Raw genomic sequence first — 19,167 nt, forward strand, 5'->3', positions numbered from 1 at the left:
TCCATTGTGTAAGTTGGGACGTAGCACATCAAGGTCAGGTTTTGTTCTGACTTGGGCGTAGGTCCCTGCCTCTACGAGCTGAGCCCTGTGAGAATGTGACTCTATGTGGATATTGAGTGAGGATCCCATTATCTTTAGCTGTGACATGGTGATGCACAAAGACTAAGAGTGCATGAGTTCACTAATACTGAGTTGAAAAAAAAATCAATAAAAATTAACCTTCTCAAAGAAACGGGAGGAAAATTGAAGGAAAGTTAGAATTGGATCTATTTGGGATGAAAAGCCAGCTGAGAAATTCAGGGGCAATCTAGGAATTTAGTCACTTTTTCTTCTGAGATAAAATGCTGCAGATGCTGGAAATCTGAAATAATGGAAAACGGGTAAGGCAGTTATCTTCAGGCAATGTTTGCAACACAGAGGGTGCTAGGCATCTGGAATGAGCGGCCAGAGAAAGTGGTAAATATTACATTTAAAAGATATCAAAAGAACACGGTTAGGAAAGATTTAAAAGGATATGGGCCAAACACAATTAAATGGAGCTGCTCAAGTAGGCAATTTGGCTAGCATGGATGAATTGGACCAAAGGGCGTGTTTCCTTGCTCTGTGACTATATATGGCTCTACTGGTTGCACTTGTTATTGTGAACCCTTTTATATAGGAGCAAAGTGAACTAATTGCTTAGCATCTGAGGGGAGTAAGCAGCCTAGTGGTTTAGGGCAGTAACCTCTGGCTAGAATTGTAAATGTTAAAGAATAAACAATGTTAAAAGGGGAAAATTTGTGGAGGATTTCAGGGAGGTGATAGTAAATGAAAGAAGGGATGCAACTACAATCCAAGCGTGAGTAGTAATGGGCAGAAAACAAAAGCTGGGTTATAGAAGGAAAGGAACATTTCTACTGCAGTTCTACCATTTTCCCATTTTCAGTCTTGAAAGGTTTGATGCATGTACTGTGTGAATGGGCATTTGTATCACCATCAGAAATGACAAGCATCCTAAGAGATTTAGGTTAGAAATGCAAGTTGTGAGTGCTTCTCTTTATCTGGCTAGTGCAGTACACAGTAAAGCACTTCCTTGAATCTTAGAGTTATTGAGGGGTCTGGCCAGAGTACTGTAAATGTAATTGGGGGGGTGAATATAATGACTTGGATTTTTATCAACAGTGACGCTCTAGCTCTCGACTCTGAATCCAAGAAAGGTCACAACAGAAATTTGGCAATCTGTGCAGTGAGAGCATTTTCCCTTTCCGGGCAAAGCAAAGGACTTTGATTCAGCAGAGCCAGCTCAGAGGTGCATGATGTGTTGGGTCTGATGTGCTCCTGAATTTTGCAGTGACTGATCCTTAATCAAGAAGCCCAATAGCCCACCATGTGCTGAGAGTGTGATATGCCTATGGGATGGGAGCAGAACTGCAAGGGAGAAATAGCAACCAATAACAATTGAAATCAGAAGATTTTATTCAAATAGATAGTTTTGCAATATTTACCCTACTCTTCATCTCCCCTTTTAATCCTGTTTTATCTGCATGTGAATGATTCTGTGTTTACTTATAAACATTTCCATTCTAGAAATTGATATAGAAAATAATTTTACATTTCCAAATCTCTCGTATATAAAACCACGTGCATATTTCACCCGAGCAGCTGCTGCAGATGCGTCATTATGAATGATTGTTTATTGGATGTACTCTGGGAAAACGATGTTCTGGTTTCAGACAAGAATTTCCATTATTCTCTGGGATTAGCTGTAATTTTTTTTCCCCCTCCAAGTCCATTCCTTCAGTCTTCTGGGAATTTGGAGCCTTTGTATTGAGTAACAGCTGACTGCTCTCTCCAACAACTTTAGTCCAATGCAGAAATAAAGAAAGACTTAGTTTGAAGAACTGATCTGAATGATTTTGCATTAATCTATGTTCAAAGCAATATAGTAAAAGATATTGATTTGCAATGTGTCAAAGTTTTCATGACTGCAGATTATAAACTGTTTAAGGAAAATGCTTACCCAGTTGTATATAATAAGTACAATGTATTAATGCAAAGAGACAAGCCAGATATGATGGGCATTGGCTTTCTTCTATAAAAGTTACTAATTTTGCAAAGAGAGCCATGATGAAAGTAAGAATGCTTCCAACTTTATTTGGCATGTTACTCTGGTAGCATTTTTCCTTTATCCTGAAGTGTGGTTAATGTGGGATTTTTCTTTTATTAAGTTTTTGCTTGACAGCTCATTCTAGATTTACCTTACTGAATGATTAATTTTGTTAATGAATCTGCCCTTTATCTCCACCCTATGACAAGTAAGATTACTGAACCTGAACATCTGCAATTGAAAATTAAGCTTAAGGAGAGCTAGTGTGGGTCACAGGCACACCCCCCATCAGATTTTCTGTGCTCTCTTTCACATCTCATGTATGATTAGTACAGATATGCTGAGTCATCTTATGGTTTACCAACCGACTTACTGCACTTATTAGAGCTTCCAGGCCTGGATCCTTAAAGGTGGAACAGATTGAGAGATGCCACATGAGCCAGATGTGTAACCAAGACCTACCTGTTGGTGGGAATTTTAGGACTAATCAATGCTTTTTAACTTGTACTCTCTGAATACAGTACAAGCCTGTTTATCCGAAATGGTCGGATCTGCGTCTTTGTTGGAAAAATGTATTTTTATCAGATAACTGGTCTTTTTTTTAATTTAAATGCCACAGAAAATCACCTGTATTAATATTTTAAAAAAGGAAGGCTTTTAAAGCATGAAATAATGTTTAATTCACTCCAAAATACCTGAAAAAAATATAATAAATCCATCACCAAACATTTGAAATTAAGATAAATCCAACACCAAACACTTTAAAAATCCACTGTTTTTTCAAATCCTTCATCCGCTCACAAAATAATGTACAATACTGTAAATCCAACACCAAAAACTCAAATTCTACTCAGAGGTTTTTCCAAATGTCTCCACCAGTGTCATCTGCCTCAACAGTAATGGTTTTTGTCTTATCAGTTTGTCTTTGATTTTATACACTGACATTTCCTGTTCTGTGATGAATGCATGCTGCTCTAGTGCATTAATAACTTTTATAAATTGTATTTAGGCACTATATCATGAACCCAAAGCCAAAGTTGTAACTAATGGACAAATCTCTCTAGCATTCTCATTAACTAGATCTAGTTCCACAATCTCCAGCTCTCTTTATTTTGGCTATAGAACTGTTAGCTGAAACAATCTGGCGAGATACAGACATTAAGGGATTCAGGGTTAACCAGGAGGAATATAAGATTAATTTATTTGCACATGATGTATTGAAATATTTGGCAGAACCAGTAGCTTCATTACAGAAACTGTACTCTAAACTTAGAGTATGGGAAAGTCTCAGATTATAAAATAAATTGGGATAAAAGTGAAATTATGCTGCTTATGGGTGGGGATTATAGTCAATCTCAAAGAAATACTCCATTTCTTTGCTTGGCTTCGCGGACGAAGATTTATGGAGGGGGTAAAAAGTCCACGTCAGCTGCAGGCTCGTTTGTGGCTGACAAGTCCGATGCGGGACAGGCAGACACGGTTGGAGCGGTTGGAGGGGAAAATTGGTGGGTTGGGGTTGGGTTTTTCCTCTTTTGTCTTTTGTCAGTGAGGTGGGCTCTGCGGTCTTCTTCAAAGGAGGTTGCTGCCCGCCGAACTGTGAGGCGCCAAGATGCACGGTTTGAGGCGATATAAGCCTACTGGCGGTGGTCAATGTGGCAGGCACCAAGAGATTTCTTTAGGCAGTCCTTGTACCTCTTCTTTGGTGCACCTCTGTCACGGTGGCCAGTGGAGAGCTCGCCATATAACACGATCTTGGGAAGGCGATGGTCCTCCATTCTGGAGACGTGACCCATCCAGCGCAGCTGGATCTTCAGCAGCGTGGACTCGATGCTGTCGACCTCTGCCATCTCGAGTACTTCGACGTTAGGGATGAAAGCGCTCCAATGGATGTTGAGGATGGAGCGGAGACAACGCTGGTGGAAGCGTTCTAGGAGCCGTAGGTGGTGCCGGTAGAGGACCCATGATTCGGAGCCGAACAGGAGTGTGGGTATGACAACGGCTCTGTATACGCTTATCTTTGTGAGGTTTTTCAGTTGGTTGTTTTTCCAGACTCTTTTGTGTAGTCTTCCAAAGGCGCTATTTGCCTTGGCGAGTCTGTTGTCTATCTCATTGTCGATCCTTGCATCTGATGAAATGGTGCAGCCGAGATAGGTAAACTGGTTGACCGTTTTGAGTTTTGTGTGCCCGATGGAGATGTGGGGGGGCTGGTAGTCATGGTGGGGAGCTGGCTGATGGAGGACCTCAGTTTTCTTCAGGCTGACTTCCAGGCCAAACATTTTGGCAGTTTCCGCAAAGCAGGACGTCAAGCGCTGAAGAGCTGGCTCTGAATGGGCAACTAAAGCGGCATCGTCTGCAAAGAGTAGTTCACGGACAAGTTTCTCTTGTGTCTTGGTGTGAGCTTGCAGGCGCCTCAGATTGAAGAGACTGCCATCCGTGCGGTACCGGATGTAAACAGCGTCTTCATTGTTGGGGTCTTTCATGGCTTGGTTCAGCATCATGCTGAAGAAGATTGAAAAGAGGGTTGGTGCGAGAACACAGCCTTGCTTCACGCCATTGTTAATGGAAAAGGGTTCAGAGAGCTCATTGCTGTATCTGACCCGACCTTGTTGGTTTTCGTGCAGTTGGATAATCATGTTGAGGAACTTTGGGGGACATCCGATGCGCTCTAGTATTTGCCAAAGCCCTTTCCTGCTCTCGGTGTCGTAGGCTTTGGTGAGGTCAACAAAGGTGATGTAGAGTCCTTTGTTTTGTTCTCTGCACTTTTCTTGGAGCTGTCTGAGGGCAAAGACCATGTCAGTAGTTCCTCTGTTTGCGCGAAAGCCGCACTGTGATTCTGGGAGAATATTCTCGGCGACACTAGGTATTATTTAAATGACCGCTAAATGGGATAAAATATTTAAGGATTAAAACTTAACAAAACTTATATAAATTAAATGATCTCCCCTTGCTTAAAAAGGTTAAAGAAGATATGAACAGGTGGATGACTCTGCCTGTAGCATTAGCTGGTTGAGTAAATTGTGTAATATCTTTCAGACAGTGCCCATACCATTGGCTCAGAGGTTTTTTAGGAACTAAAAAAATGTCAGATAACATGGAAATATGAGCTGGGAGGTTTACAACCCCCAAACTTTTTAAGATTATTACTGGGCAGCCCAGACTGCATTTCTTACCTCTCTATTCAAAGGAGGAAATAAGTCTTAATGGGTAAAAATAGAACTTTATAAAGTAGGAGAGAATATAGCGGAGAATTTTATATATACATGGGACTTAAAATTTATATCTGGTGAGAAAGAAGACCCCTTGTTAAAACATATAATTAATATTTGAAATAAAATAAATTATCAGATGGGGGACTAAGTGGGAGGCTATCTCCAAAAAAAAAACCCCTGACTCAGAATAGGCTTATAACCTTAACAATGGGTAATAAGATTTTGGATACATGGTCCTGAAAAGGGATCAGGGTCATCGAGGATTGTTATGAGCAGGGGCAACTTGTGTTATTTGAACAATTAAAAAACAAGTTTGGTATTGCTAACAATAAAATGTTCTGCTATTTTCAGTTAAGAGCAATTCTTAAAGGATAAACTGGGCCCAACAATGACTCTATCAAAGTGCAGTGATGTGGAGACTCTGATTCAAAAGGGAAACAAATAAATTTACTTCAAACGGGAGCCTCTAAACAGGGGGTATATGTCTAAATAGAGATGGGAATCAGACTTAACTATAAATATTGGTAATCAAAGCGAGTCCAATTTATGTCAGAACTGTATGACAAACACAATAAATGTAAGATATAGATTGGTGCAATATAACTTTTTGCACCAGTTCTATTTCTCACAGCAAAAATTAAATAAATTAAAATTAGTCATTTCCAATCAATGCTTTAGGTGCAGTGAGGAGATAGGAACTTTTTTATATTCAACTTGGGCATGTTCAAGGTAAGACCCTTTTGGGTAGATCTGGGGAAACTCTTAGAGCAAATTACAGGAATTCAATTTCCACAGAACCCAGAGCTATTCTCTCTGGGGAATATTGTCGGTATTAAAATCTAAAATGAGGTACTCCCAACATCAAACAAAATATTTGAGAAGATTGCATTTGACAGGGGCCAGGAAATATATAGCAGTTACTTGGAAGTCTGATTCCCATCTAGGTATAGACCTTTGGAATATGGAAATGCATAGCTGTGTTCCCCTTGAAAATATTACCTATAACCTAAGAAATATGATCTGTTCTTAAAAATATGGCAGCCACATCTACAAAATGTAGGTACAAATCTTTAATTGTACCTCAGCTCACTCACAAGACCTACGCTTGCGTCCCCTCGAGATACAGGTAAATCTTGGAAATTTTAAATCTCTGGTGTAGACGACTGATCTCTGACAATCTTTATTTCTCTTTTCTTTTCTCCCCTTTTCTTCTTTCTTTGGACTTGCTTCCTTTATTCACTCTTCATGGGATGGTGGGGGTTTATAGCCATCATGTATCACAGGTTATTATTTTTACTCTGTATTCAATTTTTTGTGTTTTTGTTGATTATATGTTTGACTTTAAAATTTTAAATATTCCCAAAAAAGAATCTATTTTTGTATTCATTTTTCATTGGTCACATGCCTGAATTAAGGCTATCACATTTGGAGGAAGGGACATGGCATGCACATTATCCTTGGTGAGATTTTCAGCTGGAGGACGAGCAGGACAAATAACAAGGAATAAAAATATCTTGCGGTGGACATCCAGTCCAGCGTGACTACAGTGAGCATGAGCCTCAGGCACAAAATGTTTCTTGGACCAATCAGACAACCCTGGTGACCCATGCCTTTCTGTTAGCATAATAATGCAGAGATTTTTTTTAATTCACCCCTTTGAAGCAACAAGGATGCAAGTTTTTGCCAATCACAGCAAGTTACACTTATGCATGCCTAGCTGCATTAACACAGTTATTCTGTTCTTGGAATCCTTAATGCCTGTAGGGGCTGTCTCCTCACCCGTAATCTTTCTGGGACAATAACACCACAACAGTGATGTCTTATCAGCATTATACATTTGTTCCAGGGTCAAATTCTCAGCAGCTATGATCTTTGCAAACTCATCAATGCATTGCTCTGCTGCTTTGTGATCAACTGATGCTTTCTCACCAGTGATTTTTAACATTTTTAGGCCATCTACAAATCTACAAAATCACCTGGTTGAGATTTAACAGATATCTTCTATCTTCTTTCATGACAAATAATCCATTAAGTGGCATGTCTTCACTGCACAGCCGTCAGATACTTCAATATGCACTCGAGGTCTTCATTTTTACCCAAATGCAGATTCTTTCAGTCTTTCAGCATCTTCTGCTCCTCACTGTCTGGATAGAACTTTAGAATTTTATCCTGTTGTCTCTTCAAATCATAAATTGTAGTTGTTCCCACTCCATAATCCTCTGTAAGTCTTTGTACGGTCACTCCACTGTCCAGCTTCTGCAGCAGCTTCACTTTCTGCTGTCTGGACAGACATGCATGTTTCCTCCTGCATGTGATTTTCAGTCACATCCACGGTGTTGCCCTGTAGGCCTCTGCATCACAAAATCTTTGAGTGCTCTGTCGGAATAAAAGTGGCAACTCAAAGATGCACGTGAGCATGCTGGGCTTTAAACTTTTTAAAGTTGTGATGTCAGTTCGCTGCTAAAAAGATTCAGATAAAGGAATATTTTTAATTTTTTCTTTCAGATATCCTGATTTATCCAACTTTTTGGCGGCAAAAGGACATCATTTCAGCTTCAAGATTTGTTGGATAAATGAGGATTTTTGATCTGATTTTTTTGGAAGCAAAATTATGTGATTTCAGCTTCGAGAATTGCGGGTAAATGAGGATTTTGATTTTGTTTCAGAATGAGGATTTTGATTTTGGGAGGCAAAATGGTTTTCTGATAAATGAGGATTTATGTTTGGTTCGGATATTATCATTTATATGATTTTTTTTTAATTTGGATAATTGAGGATTTTGGAGAACCTGATTTTGGATAAATGGAGTTGTACTGTTTTTTTATTGAAAGATTCCAGTGAATCACTAACAGGGAGGAAAACCACATTGCAAGATCAATCAGGTCAAGAAACTACAGCACAGGTTTTGCAATTTCCAGTTTTGTAGAGATAGATTCCAAAAGCTTCCAGAGCTCTCAAAGAGATCGTCTACTTTTATGACATTTTTCTCACACTTTGGATCATGAGAATAGTCGTGTGGAAACTTCTTCAGCTCCAACCTTGCACATTAAATTGCTGACCTTGACAGAAGGCAGATTAATGATTGAAATATGACTTTCTATTCAGCTTGAAAAAGATTGGAGATATAAATATCAGGGCATTTGTACAAAGTCCATTATCCAGTTCCAATCATGAGAGTCCTCATAGCAAATAAAAATATATACAGTACAATTCCGATCATCCAAAATGGTCGTGACCCATATGTCGGATAAACATTTTTTTTTGGAGAATTGGTCATTTTTTAAAAACTGCCCAGTAGCAACAGCAAATCACTTGTATCAATGTTTCAACAACAACAAACAACAAGGAAAGGCTTTTTAAGCATTAAAATAATGTTTAATTCTCACCAAAAAAGTTTTGGATAAATGAGGATTTCAGAGAATCCGATTTCGGATAATCGGAATTGTATTGTAATTTGGTATACAGTTTTGCCCTGTTGTTAGGTTAATTCCTGAAGATGTTGAGTGACCTGCTGAGCTTCTCCAGCAGTTTTGTGTATTGAACTCATACCACGTATGGGATTTCCAGTACCCAATAGCATTTCCAACGTACAATTAAAAAACGATAAATGCTGGATTGACCTGGGTTTTGATTTGCTCGAGCTCACTGTGGAATTTCCACCTTGCAATATTTCTTTCTATATTGCGCTGATGTTATCCAAAAAAGGGCAAAGAACAATGTTTGCCAAATCTGTCCAAATGTATTCCTTGCCAGAGAATTTCTGTGAGTTTTGCCAATCACCAGCTATCAACAGTTCCCAAACTCTAATGCTGGGAATCTGCACAGGAACTGCAATTCCGTTCAGTTTTGTTGAAGGGGGTAGATTTTAGGGTGTCAGTTATAATTTATATTGTTTGAAACATTTTAATTGTTTTGTGTTTTCATTACAGATGTATTTAAGTTTGGTTTCTTGAATTTTAATTTTTTCTACTAGTTTTAACTAGATTTTGTTTGACTAGTTTTGAGTGTTTCTTAGTGTCAGAATTTCCATGAGCTGCAGGAACGTTTGTCTAATTACTCCAATTTCCCATTCTTCATCCAGCCAGTTAAAACATTCCCATTAATGTGTTTGCTGCACTGAACCAACTTACAGAAAGGACTTGCTTTTAGGTAAAAAGTTAGAAATTCATAGAATGCTGCACTTCCTGGCATGTCAGAACTGTGCCAACCACACACCAATGATCTCAGTGAATAATATACCATGCAATTTATGAGCCCCCACATCTATAAGGGGAGTGACTGAAACTATAACCCTTGGAGGGTGCTACCCTGGCACTCTCATTCCTCCTGCTGACCCCTCCCTCCCTTACCCGACGTAAATTTCACATGAATAAAGGGGAGTCAAAAAATGTTCCTCTTGAGGGTCCAAATTGTTTCTCCAGCAACATCCAAACCTAGCAGATTTCTTCACTTTCTAGATATTGGGAAATGTTAATGCAGGATGGACAACAAGAAAGCCCTTGGAATCCTGGTTCAGGTCAATCAATTCCCATCTGATCAGCCTAGGATACTGAGTCATTGTATTCAGGGAAAGTCACCGAACACCTTCCATCCAATGGGTTGTGGATAGTGGGGCTTGAAAATCAAAATGACCAGAAATATTAACTCCACTTCTTCCACAGATGGTTCCTGAACTACTGAGTGTTACCTTCTTTTATTTTATACCTCTGACTTTCCTGAACTGTTTAGCTCAGCTGAGTACGAGGCAGACCTTAACCCACTGAGTGGTCAAGGAAGCGTTGTGGTCAATGAGTTAACTTGATCAACAGCTTTGTTTGTTTCATTGGCAGTCTGTAAAGCTATGGTCTTACAATTTTCTCTCATTCTGCTGTTTTGTAGGTCAAGCAGTAGGCGATGTCCCAGCTGAGCATGGTAAGTTTCACTCAACATACTGCTCATTGAATCCTCAAGTCTGCCTGTGAACCTGTCAGAGACTTCAGGAACTGCATTTTTATGTGATTGGGTGCTTAGTTACTTTATCTCCAGAGTTTGCCCTTCAACAACTCTCTTTATTAAGAAGGTGAAAGTGGCTCTTTTCCAGTGCCGGAATTTTAAAGAAATGGGTTCTGCCCATGAGTGCCAATTTTCTTACCATCTAAGCTCAGTGAGCACAAGCACGTCATACAACAGACTGAGTTTCTCAGGGCTGGAGCAAACATACTGACCCATCTTCTGCCTCTTCATCCAGGCCATTTATAAAAATTACAGAGAGCAAGGGTCCCACTTGTCCACCGACCACCAGGCAGAATACTTTCCTTCCACTACTACTCTCAGCTTTCTTCCTACAAGCCAATTTTTTATCCACACAGTCAAGGTTCCACTGATCCTGTGCCTCATGACTTTCTGGATGAGCTTCTCATGGGGGACCTTGTCAAATGTCTTACTAAAATCCATGTGGACCACATCTACCACCCTACCCTCATCAATTTCTTTTTGTTACCTCCTCAAAAAACTCAATTAGGCTCGTGAAGCACGATCTTCCCTTCACAAAGCCATGCTGACTATCCTTGAGTAGTCTGTACTTCTCCAAATGCTCATATCTTTAAGAATTCTCTTCAGTAGTTTGCACACCACTGACGTAAGACTCACCAATCTATAATTCCCATGATTCTTCCTATTTTTTAAACAAGAGGACTATATTTGCCATTCTCCAAACCTCCAGCACCTCCCCTGTGGTCAAGGGGGAAAGATCATGACATAGCATCCTAGGGTACATCGCGTCTGACCTCCATGAACTTGTCCAACATTTCCTTTATCTCCACATTGCCCAGCACACAAGCCTGTTCTAATCCAACATCACTATGATCAAGGTCCTTTTGTGAATACTGAAGCAAAGTGTTAACTTAGGATCTCCTCAACTTCCTCTACCTCCAGGCACTCATTACCTCCTTTAGCAACCCCACCTTCATTCTCATCATACTTCTGTTCTTCACATATGAATTGAACACTTTGGAATTCTCCTTAATTCTACACACCAAGGTCTTCTCATTCCCCCCCCCCCCTCCCCCCACCGCCTTTGAGCTCTCCTTTGAGTCCTTCAGTTCCTTCCTGATTATTATATACTTACCATGAGCCCATCCTGTTGCCTGCTTCCTTCTTCCTCTTGACTAGATGCCTGACCTGTTTTTTTCAGCTACCATCTTTTCCCTGTCCATGAGGCCATGTCTGGGATGTTGCATGTAGTAGTTGTGGTGCCATGACATGGAGTGGAGGCATCTGAAGGTAGATTCACTAGGCTAGTCCTGGGATGAAAGGGTTGTCCTATCACTTAGTTAAGTTTGATTAGACTAGCATAAATTACATCCTTGTAGTATGGCATCTAGAGCTGCACCTGGAGAGTTGACATGGTTTGGATCTGTATTCCTTCTACTTCAGAGGAATAAGGGTTGACCATATTCAAACATAGGATTCAACTGGGCTTATCAGCATAGATGTCATCAACAAGGCGACATAGCTACCAAACAAGGGTCTGGCAATTTCGAACTGATACACAGATATTTCTAGACTGAGGGTGGTGAACGTCTGAATTTGCTGCCTCCCAGGGTGGTGCAGGACTGATCACTAAATGTATTTATGATGGAGATAGATACCTGAAGGAAGGAGGAATTGAGAGCCACGGGGAACTGGCACAGGAATTGACCCAGCATAGATCTTCTCACCCAAATGAATGGTAACAATGGCTTGAGGAGCAGAGTGGTCTACTCCTGTTCATTGTCCTGTGTTCTTGACATTCAAGTGCAGTGAGGAAATTTTAGACCTTGTTTACAGCGGCAAACAAGCTTTAGCATGGAAACCTCCACAGTGAACAGGCAAAGCAACACAGTGAGGTATCCTCAGACATGTACTCACTAGATTTAGGCATGAAAAATAGCATGCAGAACTTCATAGTTGCATACCATTAGAGAAAGTTACTTATAATCTGTGAGATAAATATCATGTTTTTTGGAAAATATGGAACCCATGTTTACAAAATTTTGGTTTGCATGTATGATTGAATCTCTGAAGACCTCACTTCTTGGTAACCTCCAATAGAGTTTACTGTATAAATGTTTCATTTTCTTGGCATTCTCCAGTTTTTTTTCTTTTTTTAGGTGTGGTAGGGTGGGTTGAGGAGGTTTGAAGGATATATTGTCATATGTATAATTTATTTTGAAATAATTTACAATTGAATGTAATGTAATTATATTGTGGTTAAAAATTTATAAATAAAGTATTCCAAAAAAAATGCTCCCCTACCAAAAGGTCTGCCACTTGGCCAGGTTCATCTCTCAGAATTAGATCCAGTATGGCCTCTCCTCATGTTGGCCTGTCCACATACTGAGTCAGGAATCCTTTATGAAAACACCTGACAAATTTAGCTCCATCCATCCCTCTTGCAGTCAGGAGGTGCCAGTCAATATTAGGGAAGTTGAAATCACCCATAAATACAACCCTGTATTTCCTGCACCATTCCAAAATCTGCCTGTTTATCTGCTCCTCAATGTCCTGAGGGCTTTTACTGGGGGCTTATAAACTACCCCCAGTATAGTGATACCTCCCTTCCTATTTCTGACTTCCACCCACACCGTCTCATTAGACACTCCCTCTGCAGCATCCCTTTCTATAGCCATGGTATAATCCCTGACCATTAATGCTTCCACCCCCCCCCCCTTACTTCCAATAATATTCTCTTTAAAACACCTAAACCCTGGTATCTTCCATCAGCCAAGTCTCTGTAACGTGTACTGATCCATGCTCTAAGTTCATCCCCTTTATTCCTAGTACACCTAGTGTTGAAATAGACATATTTCAACCCCCTAACTGTTTAGTCCCCTCCCCGTCCTTCCTCACAAACCTAGAACACATAGCATCATGCTTTTGACCTTCTTCCCTATTCTCTGCCCTCACATTCTGGTTCCCACACTCCCTACTAAAACCAATTTGTTTTCTCCACAGCTTCATATTTTCTACAACTTAAAAAAAATGCTCGATTCCCTGCTTTTCCAGTTCTGACTAGGAAACTTCAATTTAATTTTTTTCCCCCAACAGATCCCTGTTTTTTTTTAAATTTTTTTGCGTTTTCAGTTTCTGCTCATTTATTTTTGGTCGTGGACAAAATTACAAATGACCTTGAGTCCTGGCAAATTAGATAAATAGGTTGAGGGCAGGGATTTAAGTGGGAAGGTAGAAGGTTCCAGAACGATTAAGGAGTGGTGACAACAAAAAGGTCACAAGCCTGACAGGAAAATGTGAACAAAAGCAAATCTAGAATGCGGGAAAAAAACAAAGCATAATAACATTAATTTGAATTCATGTACTATTTGTAATAAGGTGATAAGATGACAGAACATGTAGCAACATACAAGAATGATTTAATAGCTATCGCAGAGACATGGTTGCAGGGTGACTAGGTGCTCAATATTCTAGTTTGTATAAATGTTTCAAAATAACAGGCTAAAAGGAAGAGGCAAGGATATGTGTTGAATCATGACAGAGGCAGTGGATGGAAATGTAGTATCAATTTGGGTTGAATAGCAGGACACGAAAGTAATATATACCTCCCACCCCCCCCCCCCACCCCACCCCCAAATGTGACACCTTGTGAGGTTTCATGGGGAAATGTCTAGGACACGTTTGGAGGGAACTGCAGTTGCCATTGGAGATTATAATCTACATGTTAATTGGACTAACTGAACTGGCTAGAGAATTGTAGAAAAATAATTTGTGAAGTGCATCACGGATTGCTTCTCAGAGCAGCATGTTTCAGAACCTGCTCAGGAACTGCTTATTTTAGATTTGGACATGAGCCAGGAATAATAGGAGATCTTGTGGTTCAAGTTCTCCTGGGAGGTGTGATGAAACTTCATTTTCAGGCTGGAACCCACAGGAAGAAAACCAATATCTTCCATTTAAATAGGGCATTTATGATGGTATGAAAGATGAGATGTCTCAGGCAGACAGGGAAAATAATTAATGGGACAGGCAGATCTATAGGTGAAGAATGGCAGATATTCAAACAGATGGCCAATAAAACTCAGCAACATTTTATCACAATTAGAAAAAAGGCACAATCTGGAGTTAACAAAGGAGGTCAATAATAATGTTAAATTTACAAAGTAGGGCATATGAAATGGCAAGAGAACTTGGAAGTGTTTGGAACCCAGCAGTGAAAGGCAAAAAAGCCTTTAAAAAGAAGAAAAATGATTTTGAGAGAAAACCTGCATGAAATATTTAAAAAAAAAGAATGAGAGTTTATGAATATATAGGTAGGACAAATGTCACTAAGGTAAGTTTGAGACCTTTAGAGAACAAAGCTGGTAAATTAATAGCAGGGAAAAAATACAGATACAGGAGATCAAATTTTTTTGCAATAATCTTCACCAGGGAGGACATTGCAAATATCCTTAAGAAAACAGAGGCTAATTTCAACTAACATGGGGGAACATACAAATTCCAATCATAAGGGATAAAATATTAGATTAAAGCCAGACAAATTACTGGGACCTGATGGGCAGATCCGAAGGGATATAACAGAAATATCTGCAGAGAAAGTGCGGTAATTGATTGAAAACTCAAACTTGCTCAATTCTGGGAAGGCACCAAAAGATTGGAAAACAGCTCTTGTTCAAAATGGAAGAAGGCCGAGGTAGCAGGGGATTATAGTTCAAATGGTTTTCATCTATTGTTGGCAAAATGCCGGTATCAATAATAAAAGAGAAAATAACTGATCATGTGCGAAAGGTGAATATAATTAAACCTAATTAATGTGGCTTTATGAAAATCCTATACAGCTCTGCATCCCATTCACAAAATGAAGTGCGAGAAGATAATCTGGAACACACTTCCTGTGGGTGGGTAGGGGGTGGAAGCAGGAAGCCTAACATATTTGAGATGTGTTTAGATAAGTTCTTGAATCACCGAGATTTAAAAAGCTTTGATCCTAATGCCTGTAAATGGGATAGTCATGATGTGGATGGGTACTTGGTGGTCAGCATGGACATGAAGGGTCTGTTTCTATGCTGCATTACTCCATCGTACCATAATTAATTTGAACATCAGTTTTATTAGTTTGTTGTGCAACAACCAAACATGCTGGAAAAACTCACCAGTTTCACACAGTATCTATGGGAAGTATTCGACACAGTTTATTCAGTGGCAGCTCAGCCACATCACTACCTGGGCGTGGCTTGATCAGGCCAGCTGCCAATTAGTTACCTCAGATGCACTGTCCCCAATTGGGTCCCCTGTGATCCACTGGCGGTGATTGGCCAGTTTCACCGCTCTGCTGGTGGCCTATGGAAGTGGCATTTTAGCCCACACGAGGCTTTGCCAGTCGCTGAGTTTGACGGCTATTGCCTGTATTGGCCTGAAGTGCAGGGCACTACACAACACCCCCCTCCCCCCTCCGCCGCCAGAACTGGCGAATGGGGCACTTTTTAAGAGGCCAACCCCTGCACTGTGGGGTCGGGTGAGTGTTCGGCTGGTCCATGTCCAAGTAGGCGAGTTTCAACTAGTCGAATGTGAAAGTCCCTTCCCTGCCGCTAATGTCCAAAACACAGGTGGAGCCGTTATGTCTGAGGACATGGTAAGGCCCCTCGTAAGGCCGTTTTAGAGGTGGCTGGTGACCCCGTGCCGAACAAACACGTATTTATAGTCAGTAAAGTTCTTTGGGATGCAAGTGCAGGGTTGGCCTTGGGGTCTACGTTTAGTGGGGGTCAGGGTACTGAGGCGTTCACATAATCGGGACAATGTGGCTGCCAGCAGCTCCCCCAAGTCCTCAGGGACCGTCACAAATTCGCCTGGTATAACTAGGGGTGAGCCATAGACTAACTCGGCAGAAGATGCCTCGATGTCCTCCTTGGGTGTGGTGCAAATCCCTAACAGGTCCCAAGGGAATTTGTCAGCCCAGTTAGGTGTGGTAAGCCGTGCCAGTAAGGCTGCTTTAAGGTGTCTGTAGAACCTCTCCACCAATCTGTTGGCCTGTGGATGATATGCAGTGGTGTGATGCAGTTGGGTCCCCAGGGCGTGGGCTAAGGCAGTCCACAGACTGGAAGTGAATTGGTCCTTCCTGTTTAATGTAAGGAGTTTGGGGACCCTGAAACGCGCTACCCAATTGTTGAGTAAAGCCCGTGCGCAGGCTTCTATGGAGGCCCCTATAACGGCACAACCTCTGGCCATCTGGTCGACCATTGTGAGAAGGTAACATGCGCCTTTGGATATGGGTAGGGACCCCATAATGTCAATGTGCATGTGACTGTAGTAGTGACGGGCTGGCTCCATGTCCGTGGTAAAGCTTTGATACGAGTCTGGATTTTGGATGACTGGCTCTGAGACAAACCCTGGCCCACAGGGCGACCTCTTTGCAGAGGCAGTGCCAGTCGTACCTGTTTGCCACCATTTTGACTGTAGTCCTGATGGCAGGGTGAGCCAAGTTGTGGACTGAGTCAAAAATCCGCCTCTTCCACACAGCGAGAATGACAGGGCGAAGTTTACCCGTCGAGGTGTCGCAGAGCAGCGTGCAATTGCCGGGGCGATCTGGATGTCCTCCAGTTGTAAGCAGGTGAGCACTGTCCGGTATGCCAGAATGGCAGGGTCTGCTTGTTGCGCATCAGCCAAGGCTGTATAGTTGATGCACCGCCAAGATAGTTGGATGGTATAGGGCATTGGCCACCACATTGGATTTCCTGGCTATGTGTTTAATGTGCATTGTAAATTTGGAAATGTAGAACAGGTGCTGTTGTTACCTGGCTGACCACGGATCTGACACCTTACTGAAGGTGAAGATAAGGGGTTCGTTGTTCATGTAAATTTTGAACTTCCTGCCCTCCAGGAAGTAACTAAAGTGCCAAGTTGCCAGGTATAAGGCTAACAGTTCTCTATCAAAGGCACTGTACTTGAGCTCTGATGGCCTGTGGTGTTTACTGAAAAAAGACAGCGGTTGCCATTGTCTATTCACCAGTTGCTCAAGTCCACCCCCGACCGATGTGCTGGAGGCGTCTGTCATGAGAGCGGTCAGGGTGTCTGTCCGCAGGTGCACAAGGAGGTAGCATTGGCTAGGGTGTTTTTGGTGGTCTAGAAGGCCTCGGTCACCTCCTGGCTCCATTGTATGTTTTTACTGGGTCCTGCCATGAGGGGAAAGTGGGCTCATGATGTGGGCCACTGCATGTATGAGGCAGTGATTAAAGTTTGCCATACCTGCATACTCTTGTAGTCCCTTGACCATCGATGGAATGGGGGGAAAAGCGGATAGGATCCACCTTAGTGGGTAATGGTCTGGCTCCATGTTGGTCGATATGATGGCCCAGGAAGTTAATAGTCTCTCTGCCAAACTGGCACTTGGCCAGGTTGATGATTAGGCTGAATAATTGTTTTAAGTGGGTGTCGTGCCCAGTGCAGGTGTGGCTGGCGATTAAAATGTCGTTGAGGTAGACGAAAGCAAAATGAGATTCGGCCCACTGCATCCATCAGCCTCTGGAAAGTCTGAGCCGTGATTTTTAACCCAAAGGGCATGTGGAGAAATTCAAACAATCTAAAGGGGGCTGATGATGGTGGTTTTTAGAGTGTCTTCGGGGTGTAACAGTATCTGGTGATAGACCCTGATGAGGTCCACCTTTGAGAATATCCATGCCCCTTGCAGGTTAGTGGTGAAGTCTTAGATGTGGGGCATGGGATATCTGTCCAGTACGGTGGCTTCGTTGAGGCGGCTGTAGACCATGTGGATAAAGACTATTGGAGCGCTGCGCAATGCTGAGTTCCTCCATCTTTTTGAATTTCTCTGGGTGGGAAATGCTGCCCCCTGGTGTTGAGGGGACGTCCCTCTGTAACAATTTGGTGCCTCACCCCATGTTTGGGTTCTGCCGAATGGAAGTGAGGCGTGGTGATGGAGGGGAATTCTGCTAGGACCGAGTGAATTGTTGGCAGTACTCACTGAGTGCAGGTGGGGGCTGGTGAGTTCAGTGCCCTTGAATGAGAGTGACTGAAATGTCCAGGAGTGAGTTGGCCCGCAGGAAATCTGCACCTAGAAATGGTTGTTGCATGGCCACCACCGTAAACTTCCAAGTGAATTGTCTGTCCCCACAGCATAGGGGAATGGTGCAGGTGCTAAATCTTCGGATGTTGGAGCCGTTTGCCATTTGGAGCTCCCAGCCCATTTTGCTGCAGCGGGCCTCCAGGCTGGTCGGGGGAATGACACTGTATTGTACCCCAGTGTCCACCAAAAAAGTGGCCTGACAGGGAGTTTTAAATGTGTAGCAGGCTTTGTAGTTAGCCGGTTGTCACAGCTATTAAGAATGGCTGACCTGGGTGTTTCCCTGAAATGCGCAGGGGGAGTGGCATTGACGGGCCTCAGAACACCACCATCCGTGATGGAAACAGTACTGCTCACCGGTGGGGGGTGGCGTTCAGATGGTCAGTCGGACAGTTGTTCTCTGGTCTTCCTGGCCGGGCGCTGATGACATGGTGCTGTCACCTGCTCGAGAAAAGCACAGGCGTCCCTTTTCACCGCCCATAGCAGATCTGCTCAAACAGCCACCTGCCTAGAGTCATCGAAGTCTTCCTCCGTGATGAGCAGCTGGATGTCCTCGGGCAGCCTCTCCAGGAAGATCTGTTGGAACAGCGGGAAGGAGGTGGCCATTTTTGAGAGCGAGCATGTTGCTCATGAGGATGGAAGGGGCCCTGTCCCTGAAACCATCGATATGCAACAGTCGGGCAGCGCGCTCGTGCTTTGAGAGTCAGAAAGTGTGGGTTAACAGCTCTTTGATGGCCATGTACCTTCCATGTTCCGGGGGCTAATGGAGGTAGTGAATGATGCAGGCTGTGGTGTCCTGATCAAGGGCACTGACCACATGGTGTGTC

At 42.2% G+C, this 19,167-nt stretch overlaps 1 protein-coding gene across 1 annotated transcript in view; it reads left to right on the plus strand.

The window, feature by feature from the left end:
* The window catches only part of LOC138759952 (rabphilin-3A-like), a 156,356-nt gene that overhangs the window by 61,162 nt on the left and 76,027 nt on the right, over positions 1-19,167 (plus strand). The window contains exon 6 of the mRNA XM_069930426.1: positions 10,174-10,206. Within this exon, the coding sequence (XP_069786527.1) occupies positions 10,174-10,206 (33 nt within the window). The remainder of the gene's footprint in view (positions 1-10,173; positions 10,207-19,167) is intronic.

The sequence above is a fragment of the Narcine bancroftii genome, chromosome 4, assembly GCF_036971445.1.
Source record: "Narcine bancroftii isolate sNarBan1 chromosome 4, sNarBan1.hap1, whole genome shotgun sequence".
Classification (NCBI taxonomy): Eukaryota; Metazoa; Chordata; class Chondrichthyes; order Torpediniformes; family Narcinidae; genus Narcine; species Narcine bancroftii.